Source organism: Haemorhous mexicanus, chromosome W (assembly GCF_027477595.1).
Source record: "Haemorhous mexicanus isolate bHaeMex1 chromosome W, bHaeMex1.pri, whole genome shotgun sequence".
Classification (NCBI taxonomy): domain Eukaryota; kingdom Metazoa; phylum Chordata; class Aves; order Passeriformes; family Fringillidae; genus Haemorhous; species Haemorhous mexicanus.
The window spans coordinates 8042173-8069117 of record NC_082380.1 but is presented as its reverse complement, the minus strand read 5'-3'; the positions used below and the strand labels follow the sequence as shown (position 1 = coordinate 8069117).

The 26945-nt window shown below is 40.0% G+C and overlaps 1 protein-coding gene across 4 annotated transcripts in view; it reads left to right on the top strand.

Annotated features, from left to right (window-relative positions):
• Window positions 1–26945, top strand: part of LOC132341490 (ras GTPase-activating protein 1-like) — a 125875-nt gene that overhangs the window by 55118 nt on the left and 43812 nt on the right. For 3 of the 4 annotated variants that reach the window (XR_009490242.1, XR_009490243.1, XM_059873073.1), the window contains exons 11-19: window positions 1712–1868; window positions 4113–4200; window positions 6333–6410; window positions 8900–9057; window positions 9324–9400; window positions 17062–17234; window positions 17385–17544; window positions 17719–17861; window positions 18588–18703. Coding sequence is in view for 2 of the 4 variants with exons in the window: in XM_059873073.1 (XP_059729056.1) it covers window positions 1712–1868; window positions 4113–4200; window positions 6333–6410; window positions 8900–9057; window positions 9324–9400; window positions 17062–17234; window positions 17385–17544; window positions 17719–17861; window positions 18588–18703 (1150 nt within the window). In the remaining 2 variants the exon portion in view is untranslated. Of the gene's footprint in view, window positions 1–1711; window positions 1869–4112; window positions 4201–6332; window positions 6411–8312; window positions 8378–8899; window positions 9058–9323; window positions 9401–17061; window positions 17235–17384; window positions 17545–17718; window positions 17862–18587; window positions 18704–26945 lie in introns of all 4 variants that reach the window. The other variant, XM_059873074.1, reaches the window with a different exon arrangement.

Here is a 26945-nt window from a genome sequence, read left to right as displayed (position 1 = left end):
AAGCACCAATTTCATGTAGTGGTTTTGGTTCGCCAATTTGGATTTCCTGGCCAATGCACCAAATAATGTTTTGGGTTTAGTGCTGGCCCAATGCCAATGCATCCAATAAAATTATTTACTCATTTTCTGCTATGAAATAAGGATTTAGGAGGAGGAGCAGAGCAGGCTCAAACTTTAAAAGGTATAAAGAAAACTTTATTAACAGAACTAAAATAAAAAAAACAATAAGAAATCAGAATAGACCTTTAAAACACTTTTTCTCTCCCCCAACTCCTCTTTCCTTTCCCCTGACAATGTAAAGAAACAAAACCTGGTATTTTCAGTCAGTTTACCACCTCTAAAATAATCGTTCTTTATTTCACTCAGGGAGAGGAGTCTCTCTTGCCATGCCATGGAGACTTCTCCACAAGAAACAGTTCTCTCATGGTTTTTAATTCCCATGAATAGCAGCCACCTGGGAATCTGCATTTGTGAAGTCCCTCCCATCTCTTGCAGCCATCCTACAGCTGCGTTCCTGGGCCATGTCAACCTATTTGGGTGCCATTTTTAAGGATGAGCTGTTCTAGCATAAAAGCAAAAGTTCTCTTCATCTGTCTCTGGGAACAGAGGTCTTCTTCTATTCCTGGGGCAAGGTTTCTCATCTCTCTCATTTCTCTCTGTTCAAACTTCTCATTTGATCACAGCTACTGCAACATCTGCTTATTTCAACACTAGTGCCTCTGTTCATGGCTGTGGTTAGAATGCTACATCCCCCCAATGCATTTAATGAGTTACAGGATAAAAGAGTCTGATGAATCAATTATATTCTTCTCCATAGCCTTACAAGAGGATTTCAGCCCAAAACTAAGGCATCTCCTCATTCTCCTCCCATCTGGAATTTGACTTCTTCTTTACTGACCCCAGTGCCTCATGTTGTCTTCTATGTGTCTTCACTCTTTTCTTCCACTTGAGAGAGGATCGATGTTTTGCAAGTTTCATCCATGCAGTGAAAGAGTTAATATCTCACCCAGGCCTACGGGTGGTCATGTGGTCTCTGCTGCGCTGTGGCTGAAGCACTTATGGTGATTTATTTCAGGCTGCGCTGAAGGAGGAGGGAGTGGTTGGGATCTCAGCAACTAGACTAGGGCTCAGCTGCAGTACGCTGGGGTTGATAGCCTTCCCTCCCCTTCCCTGCCCGGCAGCCGTTGGGGCCGGGCCTGGCTTTGGCCAAGGCCCCGCGGCCTCCCCTCCCCCACCCAGCCGCCGGGACGGGACGGGATGGGACTGGGGGGAGAAGAACTTCTCTTTTCAAAGGCCGGAAGCCAGAGCTTTTCCCGGGCTTGTTAGTTTTAAAATGTGAATCTCACAGAAGCGGATCTAGCTTTCTTAATGGTTTAACAGGTTGTCAGTTCTCAGAGCTAGCCAGCTATTGCTTTTGCTAGGCACAGAGGAAGCTATTAACAGCTCCTCTCAGAAAAATCACTTCCGTGGGTGGCTCCAATGCAAAACCAGCACAGTGAACCATCTAAAATTGTACTTAAATCTGTGAAGAGGGTCTAGTTTTAGCTACATGCTGAGAAAAATTATTATGTATACTGATATTATTACTTAAACATAATTAACTGTATGTTGTTCTTCTGTTTGTATTTTGGCAAAAACTGTACTGCTCTCTTTTTTTCTTAATTTATAGAATTTACATTTTCTTTAAAACAATATTGTACTTTCCTTACAGGTAAAGGGAAGAGATGGAAAAACTTGTACTTTATATTGGAGGGAAATGATGCCCAGCTTATTTATTTTGAAAGTGAAAAACGAGCCACAAAACCTAAAGGATTAATAGACCTTAGTGTGTGTTCGGTCTATGGAGTACACGACAGTTTATTTGGCAGGTAGGGCACTGGCTTTTAATTCTTGTACATACAGCATGACAGCTTGAGGCATATACAAGATACAAACAGTTTGTCACTAATGAACAAGTTGGCCTGGCACAATAAACTTGGGTTTTGACACCTGAGCCCTGGTTACTGTCCACGTGTGGGGTGTTTTTGGTTAGTTGTTGTTTTAGGGGTTTTTTTAGCTTTTGTTGATCGTGAAATGCAAGTATTGTGACTTTTGTTTCATACTGCATTTTATTCCATAGTTAGTGTAGATTGCAAGAACATATGTAAGCAAATTTAACTGATTAATGGAAACTTAAGCCATGGCACCTTGATTGCTAGTAACTGTTCATAAACAGCTTCTAGTAAGAAATTTTGGAATTTAAGATTTTTCTCATGTAATATGATGTGATAATGATTTGCCCTTTTGCACTGTCATTTTTCAATATTGTGTAATAATTGTTCTACATGTATTAAAAAGATTGTGAAGCAACTGTATTGAGTGTTTTAATCCGATTGAACCAAGAATTGATAAGATCGAGAATTTTGTCAGTTCCGGAAGATCTACATTCATTTGTTGATAGGTATTAGAAAGCTAAATTAAGTAGATAATGTGTCAATGGTTCTCTATTTAGGAATCAATAAGAATCAGATTAAACCAACCAATGTTAGAGGAACAAGTTAGTTCATATAAGCAAACATTTTTAAAATTATTTTTGCAAGAGAGCATTTTCACAGTTTCATTTACTGTACTAAATATGTCAACTGCAAGTGATTTGATTGTTGGCAAAGACATTGAGAATCAAACTACTTCCTGATATCATTGGTAACTAAGATGAAAGAGATCACACTTTTTTCGTTGTTAATTATAAAAAATATGCAGTCCTGTGTGATATAGAAGAAAAAGATGCATTTACTCCTGCAAATGTTACTTTTTTCATAACAGATGGAAAAACACATTAAACAGCAGCTCTGGTTATTCCATGCATCTTAATATTTATTAAGAGCATTTCATCAACCTAAAGTCTTTTCACATAGATAATGAGAAGATAGATGTTTAAAATTAGTGGCATTTCTTAAGCTGCAAAGATCTGGTGTTCTTGTAGCATCTGATTTTTATACATTTTGCAATCATTTTGAAAGATCTGCACAAATATTGCAATGAGGAGCCATAGATATGAGGTTACCATTTAAAAAAATGCTGAAATATTGCTCATGAAAGTTGGCAATTATACACGAAACTTTGGTGGAGACTGTAAACAAGGAGTGTTTTGGTTAATGGTGACTGTTGAGCAGCTTCTAAGAAATGCTGTACTGTGAGTTTAAATATATTCGGATAATAAGTAACACTGAAACTGTGGGTAAAAGATGTATGGTTGCACCTGCTTGGGAAAACTGTTGATGAAGAACTGTAGTTGAGACAAAATTCCTCTTATTTTTACCACCTACTTAAAATATCTTTCCCCTTTTCTCAGTAGTACAGTTAGAGCTGTAGCTTTGCATGTCTTGAGTAGCCCCTGACCCAGCTACTTTTTGCCCCCCTCCTCAATCCTCCTGTGTGCATGGCCAGAAAATGCCATGCCAGTATTTACCTAAACAATGGATGGGGGGAAGACTGAAATATCATATGCAAATGAAGTAACATCCTTCATGTAACTCTGTGTTTGGGAGAGCCAAATCACCTTGAAGGTAATGTGAAAGACTCAGTGTACTTGTAGTGTGCAACTTTTAATGTAACAGTACAAAGTATTTTTTAAATTTCTTGACAAATGAGTGTACGTACATAAAATGGAGAAGATGTTATACTCACATTTTAAAGCCTTAAAAGTTTCTATGACACATGATCCAGTACACATTTAATTGGTTGTGAGAGCTGTGGAACACATTCAGATAAAGAATTCCTTATGCTAATATAGTTTCCTGAACTCCTAAAACAACAAATCTATAAGGCATGATTAAGTGCTTGGGGTGTAATGCTGAACCCGTGCATCATTTAAAATGTTTGTGGTGAATAGTCCTCATAAAAGACTTGATAATGCTCTCAGATGCATTTTGCCTCAAGTGTAAGTCAGTGTACATGTATATTCAATACAAATTGTTCCAAGTTTCTTAAATATTCTGAAACAAACTAGTTGAACTATAGTGCAGTTTTCTTGAAATTGCATTGTTAATTTCAACCAAAATGCACTTTTGAAGCATGCAGAGATATTTCTTGTTGGGTTTTTTTCTGACATTTTTGTTTTGTTTGATTTTAAGGCCAAACTGTTTTCAGATAGTAGTTCAACACTTCAGTGAAGACCATTACATCTTTTACTTTGCAGGAGAAACTCAAGAACAAGTGCAGGTGAGAGCTTTTGTTGATAAATATAATTTTAAAAGTAATTTTTTGTTCTGTAGTGTTTAATGATATTATCCTTCTCTAATAGAAAGCAACTGTACAATGTATGGTGGCTATGTCTACATTGGCAAATATTTCCATGCAATAACAGCAGATCTGTAAGGGATATAGCTGGTGATGATAATCCAGCACTTACATTACCTATGCTTTAGGGATTCTACTTTGGAGAAGTTCTAGTCTGGTCCCATGGACTGAACTTCCATTAGTTTCAATTAGATATTTCTGGAGAATATATTTTGGAGTAGTTCAATGAAAAAAAAAGTTCACTTTCCAGCACTCTTCCAAATAATGAACCAGAGCACGGTAAGTGGAAGTTTTGCTTCAGGAGCACATTCCTGATAAGAACTAAAATGCAAAGGAGGTATGCCCACCAGTTACAATCTGTCAAACCATTAACAGTTATTTGTCCTGTCTTAGGCCCTGATCTTGCACAAAGTAAAGGTGGTTTTGTGTTTTATATTGGTATCATTTAGTTATTAGCTCTCTTAACAGTTAATGTTTGCTGATTAAGAAATGTAGGAATGGAGTTTAATTCTGTAAAAGTCACTCACTAATAGGAGAACATATAGAAGATGTGATAATGTTCTTTTTCATCAAGTTTTTTTGGTATTCCAGAGCTCTGAAACAGACATTTTGTGTCAGAAGTCAAGCTATGCATTTGATTTTATTTAAGAATGTGTAGTAGGCAGAACATCCTGTCAGGACATGCAGAATATCCTGTCCTGTTTTCTGAACATTTGGTATAATCTGCTTTTGGTTTAGATTTGCTTAACACTTTAGATGTTCACTGCATTTATACAGAATACTGGGATTTCTTTTATAAAATTATTCTGGTTCAGGTAAGTCAGATGTTTTACTGATGCCTATGTTCTCAGAAGTTACAGCTGTCTGTACTTTACAACATTTCACAGAAGAATAGTTTTGTTGTCATTAAGGAAAATTGTGTGGTTTTCATATAATGTGGTAAATATCAAAGCAGCTGTCCAATGGATTGCATATTGTCTGAGGTTTGTACAAACCATTATGTCAATGTAATGTAATGTAGTGTTAGTCTCATACATTACATATGTTAGCCTCATGACATAGCTAGTGTCATTGTGCATACTATGGTGCACTGTTCATACTTGATGATGTAAACTGTGATGTTTAAGGGGATAGATTTTTCTGTTAAAAGGGAGAATAAAGATGACTGTATCTAGGAAACATTTAGATTAATTTAGAATGTTTAGTAAGTTCTATGGTTCTTTATTTGCTTTTTCTTATTTGAATAAGAAAGCAAGCTAATAAAAATTTGATGCATAGTTGACAGTTCCTCATTTTATTGAACGTTTTGAAAGCTTAAACTTCACTTCCAAAGTAGTTTACTTGAGAATAGCTGCAATATTGAATGTAGCTGTATTTTTAAAATTATTAAATTGCACTTTGAGAGTAGCTAGCAGATCTTTGACCTACACCTTTATAAATGTTAGTCAAAGCCTAAATTTTGTGCTTCATGAGAATTTACAAAATTTGACAGTGTGGGATGTGAAAACATGAGAAATGAGGCTATAGCATATCTTCCATCTTCCCAAGTATCTACTCTGCTTTATGCATTTGTGAGCAGAGAGAATGGGGGTGAATGTTATACTTTTCAGTGTTTTTCTTTTAATGCTGCTTTGTTTTTTGTTTGAAGCACACAGAGTAAATACAACTGCATATAAAAATAGAGGAGAGAATTATCAGAACAGTTTGACTTATCTGTTATTTTCTCAGAAGCAATCAAGTCTTGCTTCATTTTATATACCATTTTTTATTTAATTAAGTATGACTAATCTGGAAAATTGATAAAGGTCTCTGTATATCCATTAGTAATGCTTGATATTTCTAAAAGGAGAAACTCAAATTTGCAAATGTCTTTTTAGATTTACTGAGAAATATATGAATTTTGCTTTACTATTTAAAGTTTCATACTCTGAGTTGTATACAAGTTGGTTCTTTTTAAGCCAAAGAAACAACTTCAGATACTTTTTGATGTCAGTTCTATTGCAAGAAGCTGTATCTGACTTTTTGTTACCATGTTTTGTGCTTTTATCTTTTAGGACTGGATGAAGGCTCTGCAGATGTTTTGCAGTTTAAGGAAAAACAGTCCAGGGACATCAAATAAACGTCTACGTCAGGTGATGCTATATAGATGGGGGGGGAGGGGAAGAGGGGGAGGGTTTGCCTCCTTGTTGCAAAATGATGATATATGTCAGAACTTTCCTTTCAACAATAGTAAATCCTGCATGTGCTTTCTTTTTTTTGGAGTTATACAGTACCTTTGTTAAACCAACGGGAATGAATTCCACTCTATTATGATATCTATATGCACAAAGATCAAAATGGTGTTTAGGCAATTGGCAGATGTTTTGCTAGGTAATAATTTCTGATCACATTTAAGTGAAAGTGTCAACAATTCAGCATTTGTAGTATCTTAACTCTTACAGTTCACCAGATTTGACAGACTTATGTCAAATGTAACCAAAATAATTGTATAACTAATATATTAATTTTTCAGTGACAAATACATGCTTAACTGTGATGGTGGTATATATTCATTTAGTTTCTTGAGAGTACTGTTGTGTCCAGAATTTCTTTCAGAGGTAGAGAATAGATAATCATAAATTACTACATAAGTAATGATTGAAGAATAATGGGAATCAAGAATCCCTAGTATCTTTCAGTGCTATGAATGTTGGAAGTAGCTGATTTACCAGTCTATAGGAAAAGGAATACATTTTACGGGTGAGGTTTTCTAGGAAATGCAAAATTATTCTGTGGTCAACATTAAAGATGATTGAACACTTCTGAAAAAGTAAACTAAATTAGGTCAATTGATATATGAATGGCAGAAGAAATTTGGAGCCAAAAAAGCAAAGCACCTACAGAGTGATCATCTGAAATAATTCTGTATTTGCAAACACAAAGCAAATATTAGGCTGCATGAAGAAATAGTATAGAAGATAGATACTATTTCATATTTATGGTATTCTCATTTAGGATACAGCTAGTTTTGATCATCCTATATCAAATGTATAAAGAAAATGAGAAATCTATAGGCTGGAATGAGTAAAAGAATTTCCAGGTAAATAAGTATGGGAAGTATTGAGCTATTTAGAGAGGTAAAAACTATAAAAGACATGAATGATCAAGGTAGATGAAGTGGATAAAGATCAAAAATCATACTTCCATGACTGCCTTACAGAAGTTATATCAGTTTCAGGGTTTCTCAAACTGTCCTTTGAAATTTCAGGTACTGAATATTTGCATTTAAATGAAACTTTGACCTGATTAAATATCATATTTCCCGTATTTGACTAAATTGACTTCAGTTGATATCTGTAGATATTTGATTAAGCTATGAATTGCATGCAATTCAGAAGTTTGTAAAATAGTAGACTATTTAAAATGTATTTAATGTAAATGAGTTCCAAGTGTTCACTTCTCATTTTTTGGTAATTGAGTTTCCAAGTGCTCTTATTGTGAGAATCTGTGGTACAGACTAATATCTTCCTTATAACAGGGAGAAAACACTGTAGTGTGTTAAACAAGAGAATTTTATGTAATCTACTGGTTTAGAATAGAACAGAATAGAATAGATTTCAGTTGAAAGGGACCTACAACAATCACCTAATCCAACACCATGATCAATTCAGGGCTGACCAAAAGTTAAAGCATAGTATTAAGTAAGGGCATCATCCAAGTACCTCCTAAACACTGATGGGTTTGGGACATCAACCACCTCTCTGGGAAAAGCCTGTTCCACTGTTTGACCACGCTCTGGGTAAAGAAATGCTTCCTAATGTCATCTAAACCTCCCCTGGTACAGCTTTGAACCATTCCCACACATCCTGTCAGTGGATCCCCGGGAGAAGAGCTCAGCACCTCCCTCTCCACTTCCCCTCCTCAGGAAACTGTAGCGAGCAATGAGGTCACTCCTCAGCCTCCTTTTCTCCAAACTAAACAAACCCAGTGTGCTCAGCTGCTCCTCATAGAACATTCATTCCAGCCCTTTCACCAGCTTTGTTGCCCTTCTCTAGACGCATTCAAGGACCTTCACATCCTTCTTAAATGGTGGGGCCCAGAACTGCACACAATACTTAAGGTGAGGCCACTCCAATGCTAAATACAGCAGGATAATCATCCCTTTTGACTGACTGGTTATGCTGTGCTTGATGCAACTCAGGATGTGGTTTGCCCTCTCGGCTGCCAGGGTTCACTGCTGACTCAAATTGAGCCTAATCTATTAGGAAAGCATGAAATGCAGCATTGTGTTTGGATTTGTCCATGGTTCTTACTTAAGATGCAAGTCTTTAGCTTCAGCAGAATTTTCTATGCATAGAAAAGTTAGTAATTGCAAATCTTACACTGATGTTTTTTAAATAAAAAATTAGGTAAAGCTCTGGTGCTGGAGGTTTATTTTCAAGTTGTTGCTCTTACTTTGTCCCTGGTGCCTCTTAAAATCTTCTTTCATTATTCCTCTTCCCTTCTCTTTCTATTAGGAAGTTATATTTTGTATTTAATATTTATTCCTTAACATTAAGCCTCCACATGGTGGGGGGGGGGGGGGCAGGGGGGAAGAATTCAATTCTTTCTTAAATAAATAAACTTTGTTTATTTTCTTTAGGTCAGCAGTCTTATCTTGCATGTAGAAGAAGCTCATACACTCCCAGTAAAACATTTTACTAATCCATATTGTAACATCTACCTGAACAGTGTCCAGGTAGCAAAAACACATATCAGGGAAGGTCAGAACCCTGTATGGTCAGAAGAATTTGTCTTTGAGTAAGTCTTAATCTTATTGAATTACTGAATTTCATTGGAAAGTTGCATTGCCTTTAAGATTCTTTGCACTGTACTGTTTTTTATCTGCTTCTTAAAAATGCTGTATGCATGGTTATATAGGATCCACAAATGCATGGATAGAATTTTATGCATGAATCTAAGTGTCTTTGGCTGGTCATGATAACTTAGGATTGAAATAACTTTAGAATAAATTTAAATGTTGGCCAAATATAGTATTGATTTGGGCTTTTTGTCTTTTTCCCTAGTGATCTTTCATCTGATATTAATAGATTTGAGATAAGTCTTAGTAACAAAACAAAGAAAAGTAAAGATCCAGATATATGTAAGTATTTTTATGTAAAGGATGCATATATACTTTAACAATGGATAGAGTTTGCATTGCTCTTGGCAAACATTGTCACAAGAGAATTAAGTATATTCTGTGACTATCATACAGCTGTATTGGTATGTTTTAGATGTCTGTTACTGATTTTATATTAATATTTTTACAGTAAGAACCTGCATGCTTTTTAGTAGTAAAATGCACAGTAGTCCAATACTGTATATCTGATGGCTTTTCTAGCTCTATTCCAGTATTCCTATTGTGTTATACTGACCATGTTTACAAAAAAAAAAAAAAGAGAAGCTGTTAATCTCCTTCATAAAATGTTAAGTTTCATTAAGGTAATTTCTTTAATTTTTTTTAAGCTCAACTGTGTGGAATTACTTTTGTCCTTCTCAGGATTTTTTGTTGCTTCCAGTGAGAAAGAGAGAGAAACAGTAGTACTTTCCTCACATGAAAATAAATTAAACTCCAATTTGACAGTCTGTAGAACGAAACTTGCCTCAGTCCTTGTAGCATCTTGTTCTTCCCCCCATTCTATCTCATCTGTGTTCCCAAGGTTGTACTTTCCTCCTGTTATTTATACAGCTTCTTCAGCTGTTTTGTTTCTATTTTTCTATTCCAGAAAACTACTAACAAGACGGTAAGACTTATCAGCTTTCAAAAAACAAAACTAAACAAAAACCCCAAACCCAACCCACCAAAATGAACCCTCCCCAAAAAACCCACACTTGAATTCTGAGACACACAATGTGATTTTTTGGCTTTCAAGGTATTTTGTTTCCCACCATAATTGTCTTGTAACTTCATCTTTTTGCCTTCTCTCTGTTGCCTGCAGAACAGACACCCTCTCACCCAACAGTTGTTCCAAGTATGTTTCTGTTGTATTCTAACCTGTCCCAAAGCCTAGCACAGTACTGATAATCTGTTGCTGTTGGTTTTGATTTGCATGGTATTATGTTACTGGCCTGTTATGTTTGCCTCCGCGTCAATTTATTTCTCTTTTTTTCCTCTCAGAGAAGAGATTTGTAGGGAAACTTTGACGAAAGCAGAAGAATTACTTTGAAGATGGAATGCTCTTGCCAAACCTAATTCAGTTTCAAAACTGTTGCTCTTTCCTTTAACTACAAAATTTTCTGCATAGCAAAAGAAAAAAAAGATGTATTTCATTTGACAGACAAAAGGACTTTCTGATTGCAGTTGTGACCTTTTTATTGCATGGTTCTATGCATTTGAGCTAGAAAATTCTTTATTTTGGCCAAAGCTTTGGTTAGTAAAAGACCCTTTCAAAGGAAAATTCATGAATAGGATACTTCAGTAACTTCTTTTAAAGTGTTTTTGTAGTTTCCTTCTCTTTGTCCAGATTAAGGAAATTGTGCTACTTTTAGATGTATCAAACTGGTGGAAGGTTATAAATTTTTTTTTCTTACCTACGTCAAGAGGATTGGCAATGTTTTTTGATCATGGTTAGGTAGACTCTTGGAAGCATAACCTAACAGTCCTTTAATTTTGGGATAAGAATTAGAGCATATCAACTTGAATTAACAAGCATGTCTGCCTACATCCCCATCCCTATTAAATATTTGAAGTATATGGGGATAAAAACTAAGCTAAAAGAGACCATATCCAACTTGTCTGTGTGCAGTGTTGCCTAAACCTCCAAAAGCAAGAAAAGGGGTTGATTACCTTTCTGAACATTTCCCCTTTGTAGCCACAGTTTTTAAAAGTGCATTGCTCTGAAATAGGAGTAATGTCAGAGCTATATTTTTTTCAACATTTGTGGTGAGTTGACCTTGTCTGGCTGCCAGGTGCCCACCAAGTGGCTCTCTCACTCCCCCTCCTCAGGGGGACAGGAGGAGAAAGGATAAGGTGAAAAACTCATGGATCAAGATAAAGGCAGTTTAACAAAGAACAGCAAAGGCTGCTCATGGAAACAAAGGAAAAAAATTATTCTCTACTTCCCATCAACAAATGATGTCCAGACACTTGCTGGGAAGTAGGGCCTCAGTATGCATAGTGGTTTCTTTGGAAGACAAATGCCTTAATAATAAATGCCTCCCCTCCTCCTTTTTCTTAGCTTAGTATTCTTAGTATTGCTGACCACAACACCATGTATTATGGGATATCCCTTTCGTCAGGTTGGGTCAGCTGTCCTGTCTATGTCATAGAATCATAGAATGGCTTGGCTTGAGACTTTAAAGATCATCTAGTTCCAACCTGCTGCCATGGGCAGGGGCACCTTCCACTAGACCAGGTTGTTCCAAGTCCCATCCAACCTGGCCTTGAACACTTGTGATGGAGCAGCCACAGCTTCTCTGGGCAACCTGTTTCAGTGCCTCACCACCGTCACAGTAAAGAATTTTTTCCCAGTATCTAATCCAAATCCATTCTCAGTTTAAAGCTATTACCCCTTGTCGTATCACTACAATTGCTGATAAAGTCCCTTCTCATTATTCCTGTAGGCTCCCTTAAAGTACTGGAAGGCTGCTATAAGGTGTTTCCACAGTTTTCTCTATGTTAAGTTTTGTAAATGATCAGATCGGTAGCCAAATTTATAAAAAAATTTATAAAAATTTATTAGATCGACAACAAAAATAGAATTGCGAAAAAAACCACCACAGCTAAGACAGCATCAACCCTGGGAGTCAGCGCTGGGTGAACCCTGGAATCATCTGACAGTGTCAGCGTCTCTCCGTGATGGTTCACTCTGATTGCTTCCCGCAGCTGGCATATATACCATTTATTCTGCCTGAGGCAGAAATGACAACAGACTACTGTATGTCCCTTCATATGTATAACTGGGACTATACAGATTCAAACATATACAAAAGTAAGTCCAGAAATCCAAATGGCTCGTCTGAGCTTTCCGGGGTAACTTTCTTTCACATGTAACAGGGATGTCGCTGATTTTTATGCAATCTGTCCAGGTGCAGGCTCTCGTGAGTGCCTGGCATTCCTGGGAAATTGGTGCTTATTGCCCAGGAAGGTCCCATTCACACGTTAACGGACTCGATGCCATCTGAATGATGTCCGATGTCTGGGAAATACTTGCATAGACTTTGCTCCTGGCCAGAGCAGCAGACAACCTGATTTTATCTGGATGATGTCCGAGAACTGTTTGAATAAAAAAAGAACTCTGCCTTCAGCTTATGATGGTCAGAAGCAGATGTTGGATCTTTATAATATTTTATCCACCTACATAGCATGAATTATCTATATTATATACTACATTAAGCAACCCCAGCTCTCTCAACCTTTCTTCATAGAGGAGCTGCTCCAGCCCCCTGATCATCTTGGTGGCCCTCCTCTGGACCCGCTCAAGCAGGTTCACTTCCTTCTTATGCTTGGGGCCCCAGAGCTGAACACAGTATTCTATGTAGACTCTTATGAGAGCAGAGTAGAGTGGAAGAATCACCTCCCTTGACCTGCTGCCCATGCTGCTTTTGGTGCAGCCCAGGATGCAGTTGGCTTTTTCGGCTGCAAGCGCACATTGCCTTTGTCTCTCCTTTCAGCCAGTTTGTATTTGCAGTAGTGCCATAGCTTGGTTTTGAAGTAATTTGATAATATGCAGCTAGAGGACAAAAAAAGTCACTGTGATAGACATGTATTACTTCTGTTGCACTGGGAAATAAGCCTACTATGGCAGGTTATATACTTGGCTCCTTCCCTCTTATATTCTTCATGAAATATGTGCTAAAAGTATTAACTAGTGTATGCAAGCACTCTTGCATTGACATGGGTGGACTTTGAACAAGGGGGAGAAACTATGGAGCCTATCAAGTACTTATTAATGGTACTAACAACATACTGTCTACCAAGACTAGGTACCAAAAATAAGATGTTGGCAGGCCCTTCTTTGAAGAACTTATTATAAGAGTTTCAAGTCCTTAACAGCTCCTCACTGCCTTGTAAATGGATTGTGCTAACACATGAGTAAGATGTGGGTGGGAAAGCCAGCTTTTAATATGTCCATTATTGAGCAATTTATTCCTTGTCAACATTTAGATAAGCTTTTATTCTGAATCAGTAAGTGGTTTTAGGGGGTTTGTTTGGTTGGTTCTGGTTGGGTTCAACAAAGGCTTCACAATGGCTTCACTGTAAACTTAAGTTCATTTCCATTCTAAAAAAACCATAAGTTTTAACCACTTTGATTTCCAGATCATAATTATTAATCATCAATATATAAACTTGTTACTAAATATGAATCCCTAAGCTTAATTTGCAAAAAAACTATTAAGAAAGCTTAGTTTTACCTTTAATTTTTGCTAATGTTTATCACGTAAAACATTCTTGGTTCAAGGTTGTTGTATACAGTTTTTGACTGTGCTTGCAAAGAATGGATCAACTTTTGGGGGTTTTTCTGTATATTTGTTATTCTATCATAATGTGCTAGACTGCAAAGTTTAAACATCCTTAAATCATCAACTAATGGCAATCTCTTATTGAACATAGCCTGTTATAAATGATCAATTCTGCAGCCAAATTTATAAAAAATATTTTATAAATTTATTAGATCGACAACCAAAAAAAAAAAAAATTATAAAACCGCCACAGCCAAGACAGCGTCAACCCCGGACTTTGGCGCTGGGTGAACTTGGGTCAGACCGACGTAGTTTCAGCATCTCCCCAGAGTGTCACACCAACTGCTCCAGGTAGCCAGCTTATATACAGTTTATTCTGCCTGGAGCAGAAATGACCTAAGATTTCTGTAAGTTCCTACATATGTATAACGGGAACTATACAGATGCAGTCCCGTACAAAAGTCAGTCCATACGTTTGGATGGCTGTCTGGGCTCTTCGAAATTGTCTTCCTTTCAGCTGTAGCCAGGACGTCGCCGCTTTTCGATGTAATCTCTCCCAGGTGTTGTTCGGTGAATGTTCTGGACATTCTTGGGAAATGATCGTTGATCACCCAGGAAAGACTCATTCACTCGTTCATGATTTTATCTGGGCGAGTCAGGGAAATCTTTTGGAAATGAAAAGCCCTGCTTCTGGCCATGGGGGTCAGATGCATGGTTGGATCTTTATAATTTTTATACAATTTCCAAAACATGAATTATCTATATCATATACTACATAGCCTAATAGTTCATTTTACTTTTCTAAGTAGCAGAAAGTGTTTCTTAAAGTTTTTGAATATTAATTATAAGAAGTATTTTACAGTCCATATGTTGATGTTTCTGTTTCAATCTTTTAAAGTCAAAATAAGATTATAAAATTTATATTATCACTGGAAAGTGCTACTGTATAACCATGGGAAAAATTAAATCATCAGTGTCAGGAAAATTAATCCACAAACACCAGAGGTTTATGTCCAAAAAGGAGACAGAGGAGTCCTGTAACTTTATTCGAATAAAGGGAGAGGTCTTGGGTATTTCCCATGGGGTCTCTCACATTTTTGGAGGATGCAGCCTCCTTTTTATCCCAATTTCCTGGCCGCATTTCCCTCTCTTTTTCCCCACTGGCTGAGGTACTTGAGAGGTACAGACTTCCCAAAACACCTAATACCTAAGACCCCCTTCTAATTTTCCCCCCCCTTTTTTTTTTCTTTTCCTTGTGTCACTCAGTGGAATTCCTATGGAATTTATGGTTCTTCCCATTGTTTCTTTCATCTCTCAGTATCCAATTTTATTTATCAGCAGACCTACAGTTTGTTTGTTAAGACAAATCTCTCTCATTCCATTTATCAATCAGTGGAATCCTTCCCATTGTTTCTTTTATCTCTCAGTATCTAGGTTTATCTACTAGCAGATCCACAGTTTGTTCCTAAAGACAAATCCCTCATTCCTTTCATACAGGTGATTCTGAATCCTGTATCTCACTGTTCCTGTCAATGACATATATGCCTTATATGCACAAGCAAAACAAGAAGAAAACACGTTGCTCGGTTGAGGGTGTAAGAGCTTTGCTCAGAAGAAATATTTTGGGAAAGTCAATTGATTATCTGGTGTAAAGACAGTCCAGTCTGCACTTGTGATAAGTAGCAGATGATGATGAATTGGTATATCTACTACCTGAATGACTTAAATGTGTTACCTTATCAATTCATCAACTCCAAAGAATATGAGATATTAAATCTATATTAGAAATATGATGTCATTCTGTTCCATTATCTGATTATGCAAATGATGACCCAACATACTGCAGAATTGGGGCAGTGGAAAGTCTGCTAGAACTGTTCAAACATTTTGCAGAAAAGTGAAAAAGAAGTGTGTTGTCCCGGCCTCCTGCTGAGAGCAGGTTTGCACCCGAGCAGGCAGCACAGGCCGGATAGCTCAGTCCTTTATGGGGACAGACTGTCCGAAAACCAAGCAGCTCTCAGCCGCTGGCTACCTTTAGCAAGCATAAGGGTTATCAGCTCTTTTTAGTGATTCTCAGCTCTTTTGAGTTCAACTCTTTTGCTTGCTAAGGCGCTGCAGGCCGGCCGGCAGACGCAGGACGAAAGAGGAGAAGGCCGCTGTGGAGTTCCACAGCGATGTTTTTACTGGGGGTCTGTGAAGGGTTCCAGCGACGGCTCTTTTAACCAGAATGGGCTAAAACAGCCCATTATATAGGGCAAGGGGGTATCACAAATTGTCCAATAGTAGGGGTTAAGGAGAAGTGACCTATGGGGTTACAGAGAGATAAGCTGGGGTCCGAAAGGCGGAAGAGAGGGGCTAGCCATTCACCGTGACTTGGCACTATCTATCTTTAGGCTTCTGCCCTCCACGGAGCCCTAGCAGGCCCGTAGGCTGCTACAATGTGTGATAGTGTTTTTGATTGTTTTGATTTTTGGGGGGATGATTGGGTGTTTTTTGTTTGGAGAGTTATTTTGTTTAAATGTGAGGGACCTGATTAAAAGTAGATTTCATCAAGAGATGCAGAAAAAGAGTGTTTGCTTAGAAGATCCAGACAGTCTGTTCAGGAGTGCATGTACTTAATTTGGAATGGTCAGTGGTCTGACTACTGCAGCTTACTAGTCAGCTATCAGATCAGACTTTCAATTATGGTTGAATAGGCTGGTGCAGGTCATTACTTAGTAATGTTAAGGTACCAACACTACCAAAAAAAGTGAATTAATGTTTTTGTCATATGTTGACATAGTTGACTTGTCATTATTTGGGCAGTAACCTGTCTGGGAAGGACTTCTTATATGTTTTGCATAAAATGCTGCAGCCTTAAACTTGGGAGTTTCAAAGTATTGAAGAAATACATCTGACAACATTTGGGAAATATGTACTAAAGCTAAAAATAAAGACTAAAAATGGTAACAAAGAGGTTCAAGAGCAGACCTGATAGAGGTATGAGCCCAGGGCTTCAAAAGAGGACAGTGAATTCTAATAATTTTACCTGTTTTAATTTTCTTATTGCTGCCAAGGTTTGATAGGTAGCTGAGGGAGCAGAGGGGCTTTTTCCCCTGTTTGGGCATTAAAAAGAAAACTTTTTCATATCTCTGGGTATACATTATTTACAGCACACTTTAAATTTCAACTTCAGTTTTCAGGAGTCTATTAAACCATCTAAGAGATAATCTGTCCATATATTTGATGACACAAATTTTGATCATTTTTATTAATACTCTTTTGCTGAAGCAAGGTGACATGCTGGAAAAAAAAATATTTATTCAATGCTAGCACTGTTTTTCTGGAGATAACCTATTTAACAATGCTTTTTTCTTAAAGTGTTTATGCGTTGCCAATTAAGCCGATTACAGAAAGGACATGCAACAGATGAGTGGTTTCAACTCAGTTCCCATATACCACTGAAAGGTATTGAGCCAGGATCTTTGCGTGTTCGAGCACGATATTCTATGGAGAAGATCATGCCAGAAGAGGAGTACAGTGAGTTTAAAGAGGTATTAAGTTTTTTCCTCATTTTTTCTGTCAAAATCAGTTTTTTTGTTGTTTGAGAGAAATTTCAGTAACACTTACAGATGTTGCTGTTGTCTTTGTGGTGACTGTTATTTTAGCACAAATTTCTGAACATTGTTTTGGTTTTTTTTCAGCTCATACTCCAGAAAGAGATGCATGTAGTCTATGCCTTATCACATGTTTGTGGCCAGGATAGAACACTGTTGGCTGGCATTCTATTGAAGATATTTCTTCATGAAAAGCTTGAGTCACTATTGTTACGAACACTAAATGACAGGGAAATAAGCATGGAAGGTACTGTACTAATTACACTAACATTAGCTGAAACTCTGGGAAGGGAATTACTCCCATGTCTTCATTTCTCTCTCCTCTCTTTATTGCATCACATATCAAACTGTGAACACAGGTTATTTTTCCCCTCTGCTTTTTGTTGCCTCATTTTCCCAACTTTACTTTTTTTTTTTTCAGATGAAGCTACTACTTTGTTTCGTGCCACCACTTTAGCAAGTACACTTATGGAGCAATATATGAAAGCCACAGCAACACGTTTTGTTCATCATGCACTGAAAGACAGTATATTAAAGATAATGGAGAGCAAGCAGTCCTGTGAGGTGATAACTTGAACTATGTTTTTTAAATTTTGAATTGTTGAAATGATGATCTACTGGTTATTTGCTTTAGAAGCATTTATTAATTCTTCAGAAATAACTTCAATACTGGAACTGAACTGATTATGAGGTTTTTTCTAAATGTGAGCTTGGACAATGTTCATAGCATCACTTTTAAATAAGCTTTTAAACTCAAGTTTCTTTAAATTATGTATTTATTCTTTAGCATTTGTATGTTCTGTTGTAGCAGTTACTAAATGGCCTACCTTAAATAACTTGTTTTAAGCTCCAGATATGCTAGAAGTCAATGCCTGAACTAAGTTTAATTTTTAAACTCCCCTTACATTAACTGCTTTTTAGACCCTACCTTTATTTCTAAAACAACTCTCCTAACTTTTTTCACTTGAACTTAATTATGGAAAGGGGAGGGCTGTGTCCTCAGAATACTGGATTAAAAGATGAAAATATACATAGAAAAAGGTGGGTACTTGTGGATAGTGTTAAATGTGCTGTTAAAAGCATAGTGCACTTGAACTTAAAAACTTTGCTTTTTCACATTAGCTTTCTAGCTAGCCCTTGAAACAGATTTGTAAGTTCTGTATAAGATTTGTATAGCAGTAGAATATTTAATTTATTTTGAAATAGTATTCAGTGTGTAATATTATCAAATTATATATGTAGTTCTATTCAAGAGACAAAACTTATGTCTTTTTTCCCTTTTGGTTTTAGTTAAATCCTTCGAAGTTAGAAAAAAATGAAGATGTAAACACTAATTTGGCACATCTACTCAGTATACTTTCGGAATTGGTGGAGAAAATATTCATGGCTGCAGAGATACTGCCTCCGTAAGTTTGCACTCTTCTGTTCAAATTTGTACTTGCAAATTCCTGTCTGTTGTTTACATTGCACCATAAAAATGGTATTTTATTGGTTTATCTTATACTAATCAGTACTAAGACTAAATTCTTTAGGGCTGTGTTGTGGGTTAGGTTTTTCAGGGAATTTCTTCCCATCTGTCATCTGAAAAAGACCCTGGGAGAAGAAGGGGGTGGCACCTAGAGGATGAACAGAAGGTGCTTGAGTTAACAAAAGAGTGGCTGATGACCCTGGCTGAAGCTGATTCATCAATTGAAGAGCCAAGGAGTAAGCAGTAATACTCAATCACTCTTAAATAGTTCCATATGGCCTGCAAAAGTCTGGCGGAGAGTGGAGACTAACAGTAGACTATCATGGCCTGAATGAAATCATGCCATGGTTTAGTGCTGCCATACTGGACATGAAGGAACTCCAGTATGAGCTGAAGTGGCTGGTCTGTGGATAAGTGTATGCTAGAACAGGTATGCCTCCAAAGGGACTGCAGCCCATGGAGAATCCGTGCTGGAGCAGGGGCAAGGCATGGAGTTTATTGTGATGTAAAACTCTATAGCCTGGTCCAAACGGACCAGGGGTGGAGATTGTAATGGATATGTGATTAAACTGTTGTAACTCATTATTTGATTTGCATGCTAGAAGTAGTACTATAAAAGGGACCACCTGATCTAGTGGTGGATGAGCTTTGCAAAAAGCAGTGCAAGTGCAGCAGTGACACAATCTGAGCTGTTTTTGGTGCCAAATGACTCCACACAATGCACTACTTCTCCTGTTCCAAGTGACCACCTTAACAGAGCCCAGGTTACAGACTAAGTGAACTGAATGGACATTTTATGGACACTTTGGGGGGAGGGGGGGCTATAGACTAAGGGAATTATATCTGTATGCATACTAAAGGATGGGAAGGAGGGATGGTGGTTAATGAGGATGTACTGAAAAGTGTACAACCCAAGCATATTGTACAAATGGTATGGAAAAAGAGATGGAGATTATTTTCTTCATAGCAGCCTGAGTGGTGTTCTCTTTTTGATTTGTGACTAAAACAGTGTTGATAACAAACCCATGTTTTGGCTGAACAGTGCTCGCACAGTGTTGAGGGTTGTATTTTCTCTCCCCATTCTGCCCTATCCCCCAGTAAGTAGGCTGGACATGGGTAAGAAGTTGGGAGGGGAAACAGCTGGGATGGCTGACCCCAACTGACTAAATGGATATTCCATATATGACGTTCTGCTTTGCAATAAAACTGCAGAGAAAGAAGGATGAAGGAGACACATTTTGGAATTACTGCATTTGTCTTCCCAAGTAACCATTATGTATGATGGAGCCCTGCTTTACTGCAGATGGCTGAACACCTGACTGCCAATGGGAAGTAGTGAATTAATTTATTTTGCTTTCCTTGCATGCACAGCTTTTACTTTACCTATTAAACTGTCTTTATGTCAGCTCGTGAGTTTTTCTCGCTTTTGCCCTTCTGTACATTTGAAAATGGAACAGAGTTGGATGGACTGTTGATCTGCTTGAGGATAGGAAGGCTATGCAGAGGGATCTGGACAGGCTGGATCGATGGGCTGAGGCAAATTGTATGAAGTTCAATAAGGCAAAGTGCCAGTTCCTGCACTTGGGTCACAACAACCCCAGGCAGTGCAACAGGCTTGGAGCAGCTGGAAAGCTGCCCAGTGGAAAAGGACTTGGGAGTGCTTGTTGACAGCCAGCTTAAAATGAGCCAGCGTGTGCCCAGGTGGCCAAGAATGCCAATGGCAGCCTGGCTTGTAGCAGAAATAGTGTGGCCAGCAGGACCAGCGAAGTGATTGTTCCTCTGTACTTGATACTGGTGAGGCCACACCTTGAATCCTGGGGTCAGTTTTTAGCCCCTCACTGCAAAAAAGACATTGAGGTGCAGGAGCATGTCCAGAGAAAGGCAACAGCTGAGGAAGATGCTGGAGAATAAGTCCTATGAGGAGTGGCTGAGGGAGCTCAGGTTGTTTAGCCTGGAGAAAAGGAGGCTCGGGAGACCTTATAATTCTCTGTAACTACCTGAAAGGAGGTTGTGGCAAGGTAGGTGTTGGTCTCTTCTCAAAAAGCAAGTGATGAAAGGAAATGGCCTCAAGTTGTGACAGTGGAGGTTTAGATTGGATATTAGGAAAAATTTCTTTACCAAATGGGTCATAAAGCATTGGAACAGGCTGCCCAGGGAAGTGGTGGAGTCACCATCACTAGAGGTATTTAAAGGCATATAGATGTGTCACTTAAGGATGTGGTTTAATGGTGGACTTGGCAGTGTTAGGTTACTGGTTGGACTTGATCTTAGAGCTCTTTTCAAACCTAAATGAGTCTGTGTGTGAGAAACGACTGCTCACTTTTTAAAATTTTAAAAGGTTTGTTAAACCTTAACAAAAATTACAACAAAAGGACTAAATAAGGAAAAATTTCAGTGCTGGAAGCATCCCCTATTGAATATTTACCAATATAGCCAGATGGGACGTGCCTAAGCTTGTCTGGCCCTTGCTGCGGAACCAAATAGTGGCAACTGTGGTTTTTCACCCCAGAGACACTTTTGGCTAGCTGGATGTTGCAGCTGGGTGCTTGGAGACAAGTCCAGGCATGCTGGAGCTCTGGTGGTGGCGGGATGGAGCCTCCTCTCGAGAGAGGGTCCGCTCCTCAGGTTTACCTCTGGTGGAGAAGCTTTAAGGCGATGATGAAGGAAAGGAGTCGGTTCTGATGGAGGGTTTCGATCCAGAGCTTTATTCTGGCCCACAGGCCTCTGAATCCAGCAACAGCTCCAACAGAACTCCCCGAACCGGGTGGTTGCTGTTCCTTTTAACCCTGGGGAGAGGGGGAGGGAAGGGATAGGAAGCCCACCAACCAGGTACATAGGAGGAGGTCTTAAGGGACAAAGGACACCTGGATGGCCCAATGCCCCCCCAGGGGTAGAGGGCATCCTTTGAATCTGCCAATCACTTGACCCCCTTCTGGAATTCCAGGATTGGCAGTGCTCAGCAGGCATCAGGGAGGGGAAAGGAGAGGTGATTGACACACCTGGGAGGGAATTTTCCAGGGAGGGACCCGGGTTTCTGAGGTAAACCCTGAAATTACAACGCAACAATCCCCCCCATATGGTTGGTAACCACGTGGCTGATTCAGCCACAAAATGGTTGCTCAACCTTTTATACCCTTGGTGTTGCAACAGGTAACGCTAGCCCCTCTCAAAGTCTGTCTGTTAACTCTTTGTCACTGTCCATTGGTGTAGACTGCTTTCTTGTAACTTGATTGGAGGTCAAGTGTTGCTATGCTGTGCCTCTTAGTAACCAGCCTGCCCCTTCCCCCAAATGCCCGGACTACCAAGACCATCCCGGGATAACAATGTTGAGGGGGGAACACTTTGCAGTAACATAACTATACATCTGTAAAATTTCTCTTGACATACATATAATGTTCACCCCTTAATTGTGAGAGCCAACCATCTCATTACTCATCTCTAACAAACCCCCCGTTTTCATAAGCCATTTGGCTCAAACAATTAATCCTTATCTCTGATTCTGATAATTTGCTCTCACTTCTCAGAAATAAAAAAATTCGAATGAGTCATGCTAGCATCTGTTGATGTGGGTGAGGACAGAGGAAACAGATAATTTCAGGGTCTCTTTAGGCCCGCTTATTGATGAATTTGTGGGACATAGAAAAAGGAATCATAGAGGTCTGGTATGGCTTCCTTGTTCCCACCTTACCATGCCTACAGGATTGCTGCCTGCAGTAGGGTTATAATCTTCTCAGTGGCGAACACAGGGGTCAACCCAGTCTTGCCCTCTGTCTTTTTTGGTTTTACTTTACTTGTTGGTTCTTAAGGGAACTGCCCTAATACCTCTTACGGTTCCCTGTGTACCTCCCCTCAACAGATGCTTGAAATTCTTATCTATTAAAATAGGATAATTACATCAATAAATGATACAGTTTAAACTCTCTGCCCAAAGTGTTAGTTAAAACAATCTTTAAGCTGGTTGGTGAAAGCTTTACTTTACTTTTTGGACTTCTTTAAGCTTTTTCTCAGCTATTTCTCGCCTAATACGGATGTTATTAGGGTCTATTCTTTGGGTTCTTTCACTGGGCCTTGAATTCTGTTGACATGAGTTCACTCTTGCTCTGCGATTTGTACAGTCGATTTAGTGGTTAGCAGTACTTTAAAGGGACTTCTCTCTACAAGAACAGTGTGTACACAGAGCTAGGGGCTATTTTAGCTAGCAGAGATGGATAGTGACACACACACACAAATATATATATACACATCTGTTTTTCTAGGTGGGACACCATCACACTCGCACATGTGTGCTGCACAGACATTCACTTATGTACAGTCTCTACTAATGCACTTGTGCTTACAAGCACAAGATCTGATTGCACACATTTCGTGCACACCAATATATGCAGTGTCGTACACATTAATATACGCATGTCTTATACAGAGCTATGCTCACACTTGAGGGTGTGTAATTTAACACTCGTTTACAGCAGTGCACACGTCACGTGTACACATCAGCACAGCTATGTGAACAGTGTTATGCACACTAATACACATGTACACTGTGCAAAGCAGGACATGTACACACACATCTGGGCACACACAGAGCTGTGGATACTGACTCACATATGTACAGTACTTTGTTAGAGTTCTCTTGGCCCTGACACCCCTGTGGGTAGGAGAGGGGAGTGTGGGTGGGAGCAGACAGGCTTGTTATCTCAAACTGCATGAGGGAAAGGTATCTGTGTTATGCATTTAAGCCTTCGCCATTTAAGTCCTTCTCTTAGCTTGAAAGAGAAGTAGTACTTTGCTATTGTTTATTACAGGTACAGGTCTTTCTTGAAGGCTGTTCTTGCTTTTTTTTTCCTAACACTTGTTAATGTAGGGAAGTAGGAAAAGCTTTAGGGAAGGGAAAAGAACACAATGGACTGCACTAGACTGCAGTAGGACTTTGCAAAGTGTAGTGAGACACAAGCTGGGAAAATTTCCCATTTCTTTCTCTTGTTTGAGCATCTCTGCCAGAAGGAAGAAGCACATCTATGTGCTGGCAGCTCCTTGACTTTTCCCTCTCACTCTGCCACAAGTGTTGACTAATTAATTACACACAAAGCAAGATTTTTCTGTAGCCTGTAGCAGGAGGTAGTAAGAGACTTCACAGCAAATACTTGGCACGACAGGTTCAGATGTAGGTACAGATCTGAAGCTGTACTCATTTCACAGTTTCATGCCATGACCCCTTGTAGGTTTGCTATTCTTAGAGTGTTTGTTCTTGGTCATGGGAGGAGAGTTTGGAAGGAGAAGCAGAGTGAAGCTTCTAGGACACAGCTCTCAGCTGAAGAACTTTTAGGCGCTGATCAAGGGGGGAAATCTCTAGACATGGGAACAGAGCTGGGCCCATGGAGTGAAGCAGGGCAGGCAGTCTTGTTTGGGCATTTTACACTCTCCCTGCCCCACATAAATGGGGCTGAAGTAGTTTGAAACAATGGGAAGGCAGATACAAAGAGGAAACTAGTGTTTTATACTCTCTTAATGCTTGCTTAACTCAAGGAGCCCATGCAAAGCTCCCCAGCAGCCTCAACTACAAAGCAGCCCAGAGGAGGGCAAGAGAAGAGGGGAGAGGATCCTCCCCCTTGCCCTGGGGACCCCCAATCAGCAAACTACAGGTCCCTGCAGTAAGGCCTGCTTTCCCAATCAGCTAGAAGGAGAAAGAAAGAAAACAAGCAAAGAAAGAAGGAAAGAAAAAAAAAGAGGAAGAAAGGAAAACAAACAAACAAAACCTTTACTTTCTTTCTGAAAGGCAAAATCTAAAAAAAACCAATTTGCTTGTGATTCGCTGACTCTCCCCTGTGCCACCAGGTTGGCTCTGGTGATCTCCCCGCTGCCATGCCTCAACTCCCCATCGCCTCCTGGCCTGGAGCAACTGCCAAGAGCCACCTACGCAGGCCCCTGAGACCCCTGCACAACTGACAGCTCTCAACCCCTGTCAGCACCGGGCGCAAAGGCCTCTACTGCCCATGGCTCCCACTGCCCAACTCCCCCGGTCCACAAGCGCAGTCTTCACCACTGGCAGCCCTGCACCGGTGGACCGGCAGCTCTGGGCTCCAACATCCCAAGCCCTGACAGCACCAAGCCTAAAGACCCTCGCCGCCCATGGCTCTTGCTGCCAGCGGCTCCGCGCCTCCAAATTCCCCTGGTCCATGAGCGCAGCCCTCGCTGCTAGTGGCCCCCCATCGGTGAACCGGCGGTTCCAGGCTCCAACTCCCCTTACTATCATGGCCAACCCCAGTCAGATTGGCACCGCCAAAAGCCACTGGGCTGGGCGCCTCCCCCGGCCACACAGGCTCACGCAGTCCCTGGCTCAGAAACCCCGTGCACTCGGTGAAAGCAAAATAGTTGGTGAAATAGTCACCACCGGTAGCCTCCCTGCTGCCCATGGTCTTCCACCGCTTCTGGGCACTGCCAGCCACACAGTGCCCCAATCTCATGAAACCCTCCCCACCAAGCGTGGCCATGAACATAACTCTATGCAGGCTGGCCCCCCACTGTCATCTTCCTCTCTTCTTTTTTTGCTAGGGGGTCGGGGAGACCCCGTCTGCCTCCTCCCCCACGGTCCCTGCTCGGGAATCCCTGCGCACCTGTTTTTTTCTCACTGGCAGCCCTGTCTGTGCCATCCCTCCCGTGGTCTCTGGGTACTCCGCCAGGCGCTACTGCTCGGTCTTACTAAGTCACTGCGGCTAGGCATGCAGTGCTTCCCAGTCACCACCATTAGCTTCTCCCTCTTAAGTTTCGACTGGCAAGCTCTGGAAGTTATTGTGCTGCCAGCGCACCAGAAGCTCACTGCGCTTTATGCACTGCTGCCCCACGTGGGGCAGCCACATGGTCCTTCCCCCCCTGCCGCCTGCAGGCTGGAAAAGTTACCTCAACTACCCGTCCCGACACACGCGCCATTTCTACTGAATGGTGACTTTTGCCATCACTCTAACACCATGTCTCTCTCAACTTGGCGACCTCCAAGTGCTCTCTAGCGCTTACAAATCTTTCAGTCTCACATGTCCCACCGGGCAGGGGGTCCCTGCTTTTGTCTTTTACATGTCCTGCCTGCCGCATTTCTGCCCTTCTTCCACAGGCGTCCCACCAGTGACAAGACCCCCCCCTTCTTCTTTTATATGTCCCACTCTGCTTCCAACCATCCATTATCCTGAAGCTTCAACTGACCAGGACGGATCCGTATATTACTAATGTGAAGCTCACGTTCATATACTGGAATTACGGAACTATATTCTGGCCAAAATAATTATGAGGATCTTCTAAGTTTCGTATTTACCCTAAGCACACTCCCAGAACTACCCCACTCACATTTCAAGCACACACACACTTATACTCACAATCTTCCAGATCCTTCTTCTTCTTTTTTGTTATATAGTCCTTTGCTGTCTCCAGGTCTACCTGCAATCACTGATGGTCCCAAGAGAGGTCATTCGATCTGCCAAAATCGGCAGGGGTGCAATTCGTCTGAAATCTCCTGGGCCACGGGAGAAGAGGCTTTATATCCTGGCTTTACGAGCCCCCATTGTGATAAACAACTGCCCACTTTTTAAAATTTTAAAAGGTTTGTTAAACCTTAACCAAAATTACAACAAAAGAACTAAATAAGGAAAAATCTCAGTGCTGGGAACATCCCCCCCATATGGTTGGTAACCACGTGGCTGACTCATCCACAAAATGGTTGCTCCACCTTTTATACCCTTGGTGTTGCAACAGGTAACGCTAGCCCCTCTCAAAGTCTGTCTGTTAATTCTTTGTCGCTGTCCATTGGTGTAGACTGCTTTCTTGTAACTTGATTGGAGGTCAAGTGTTGCCATGCCATGCCTCTTAGTAACCAGCCTGCCCCTTCCCCCAAATGCCCGGACTACCAAGACCATCCCGGGATAACAATGTTGGGGGGGGGAACACTTTGCAGTAACATAACTATACATCTGTAAAATTTCTCTTGACATACATATAATGTTCACCCCTTAATTGTGAGAGCAAATCATCTCATTACTCATCTATAACATCTGATTTTGTTATTTTCTCCCCTATCCTGCTGTTCTAGATTGATAATGAGATTATTGGATCTTGCAATTAAGGGATAACTATTGTGTGAATATTAAGAAAAGCTTTATTGATGTATAGTTATGTTATTGTGGCTAAGATGTCCTCTG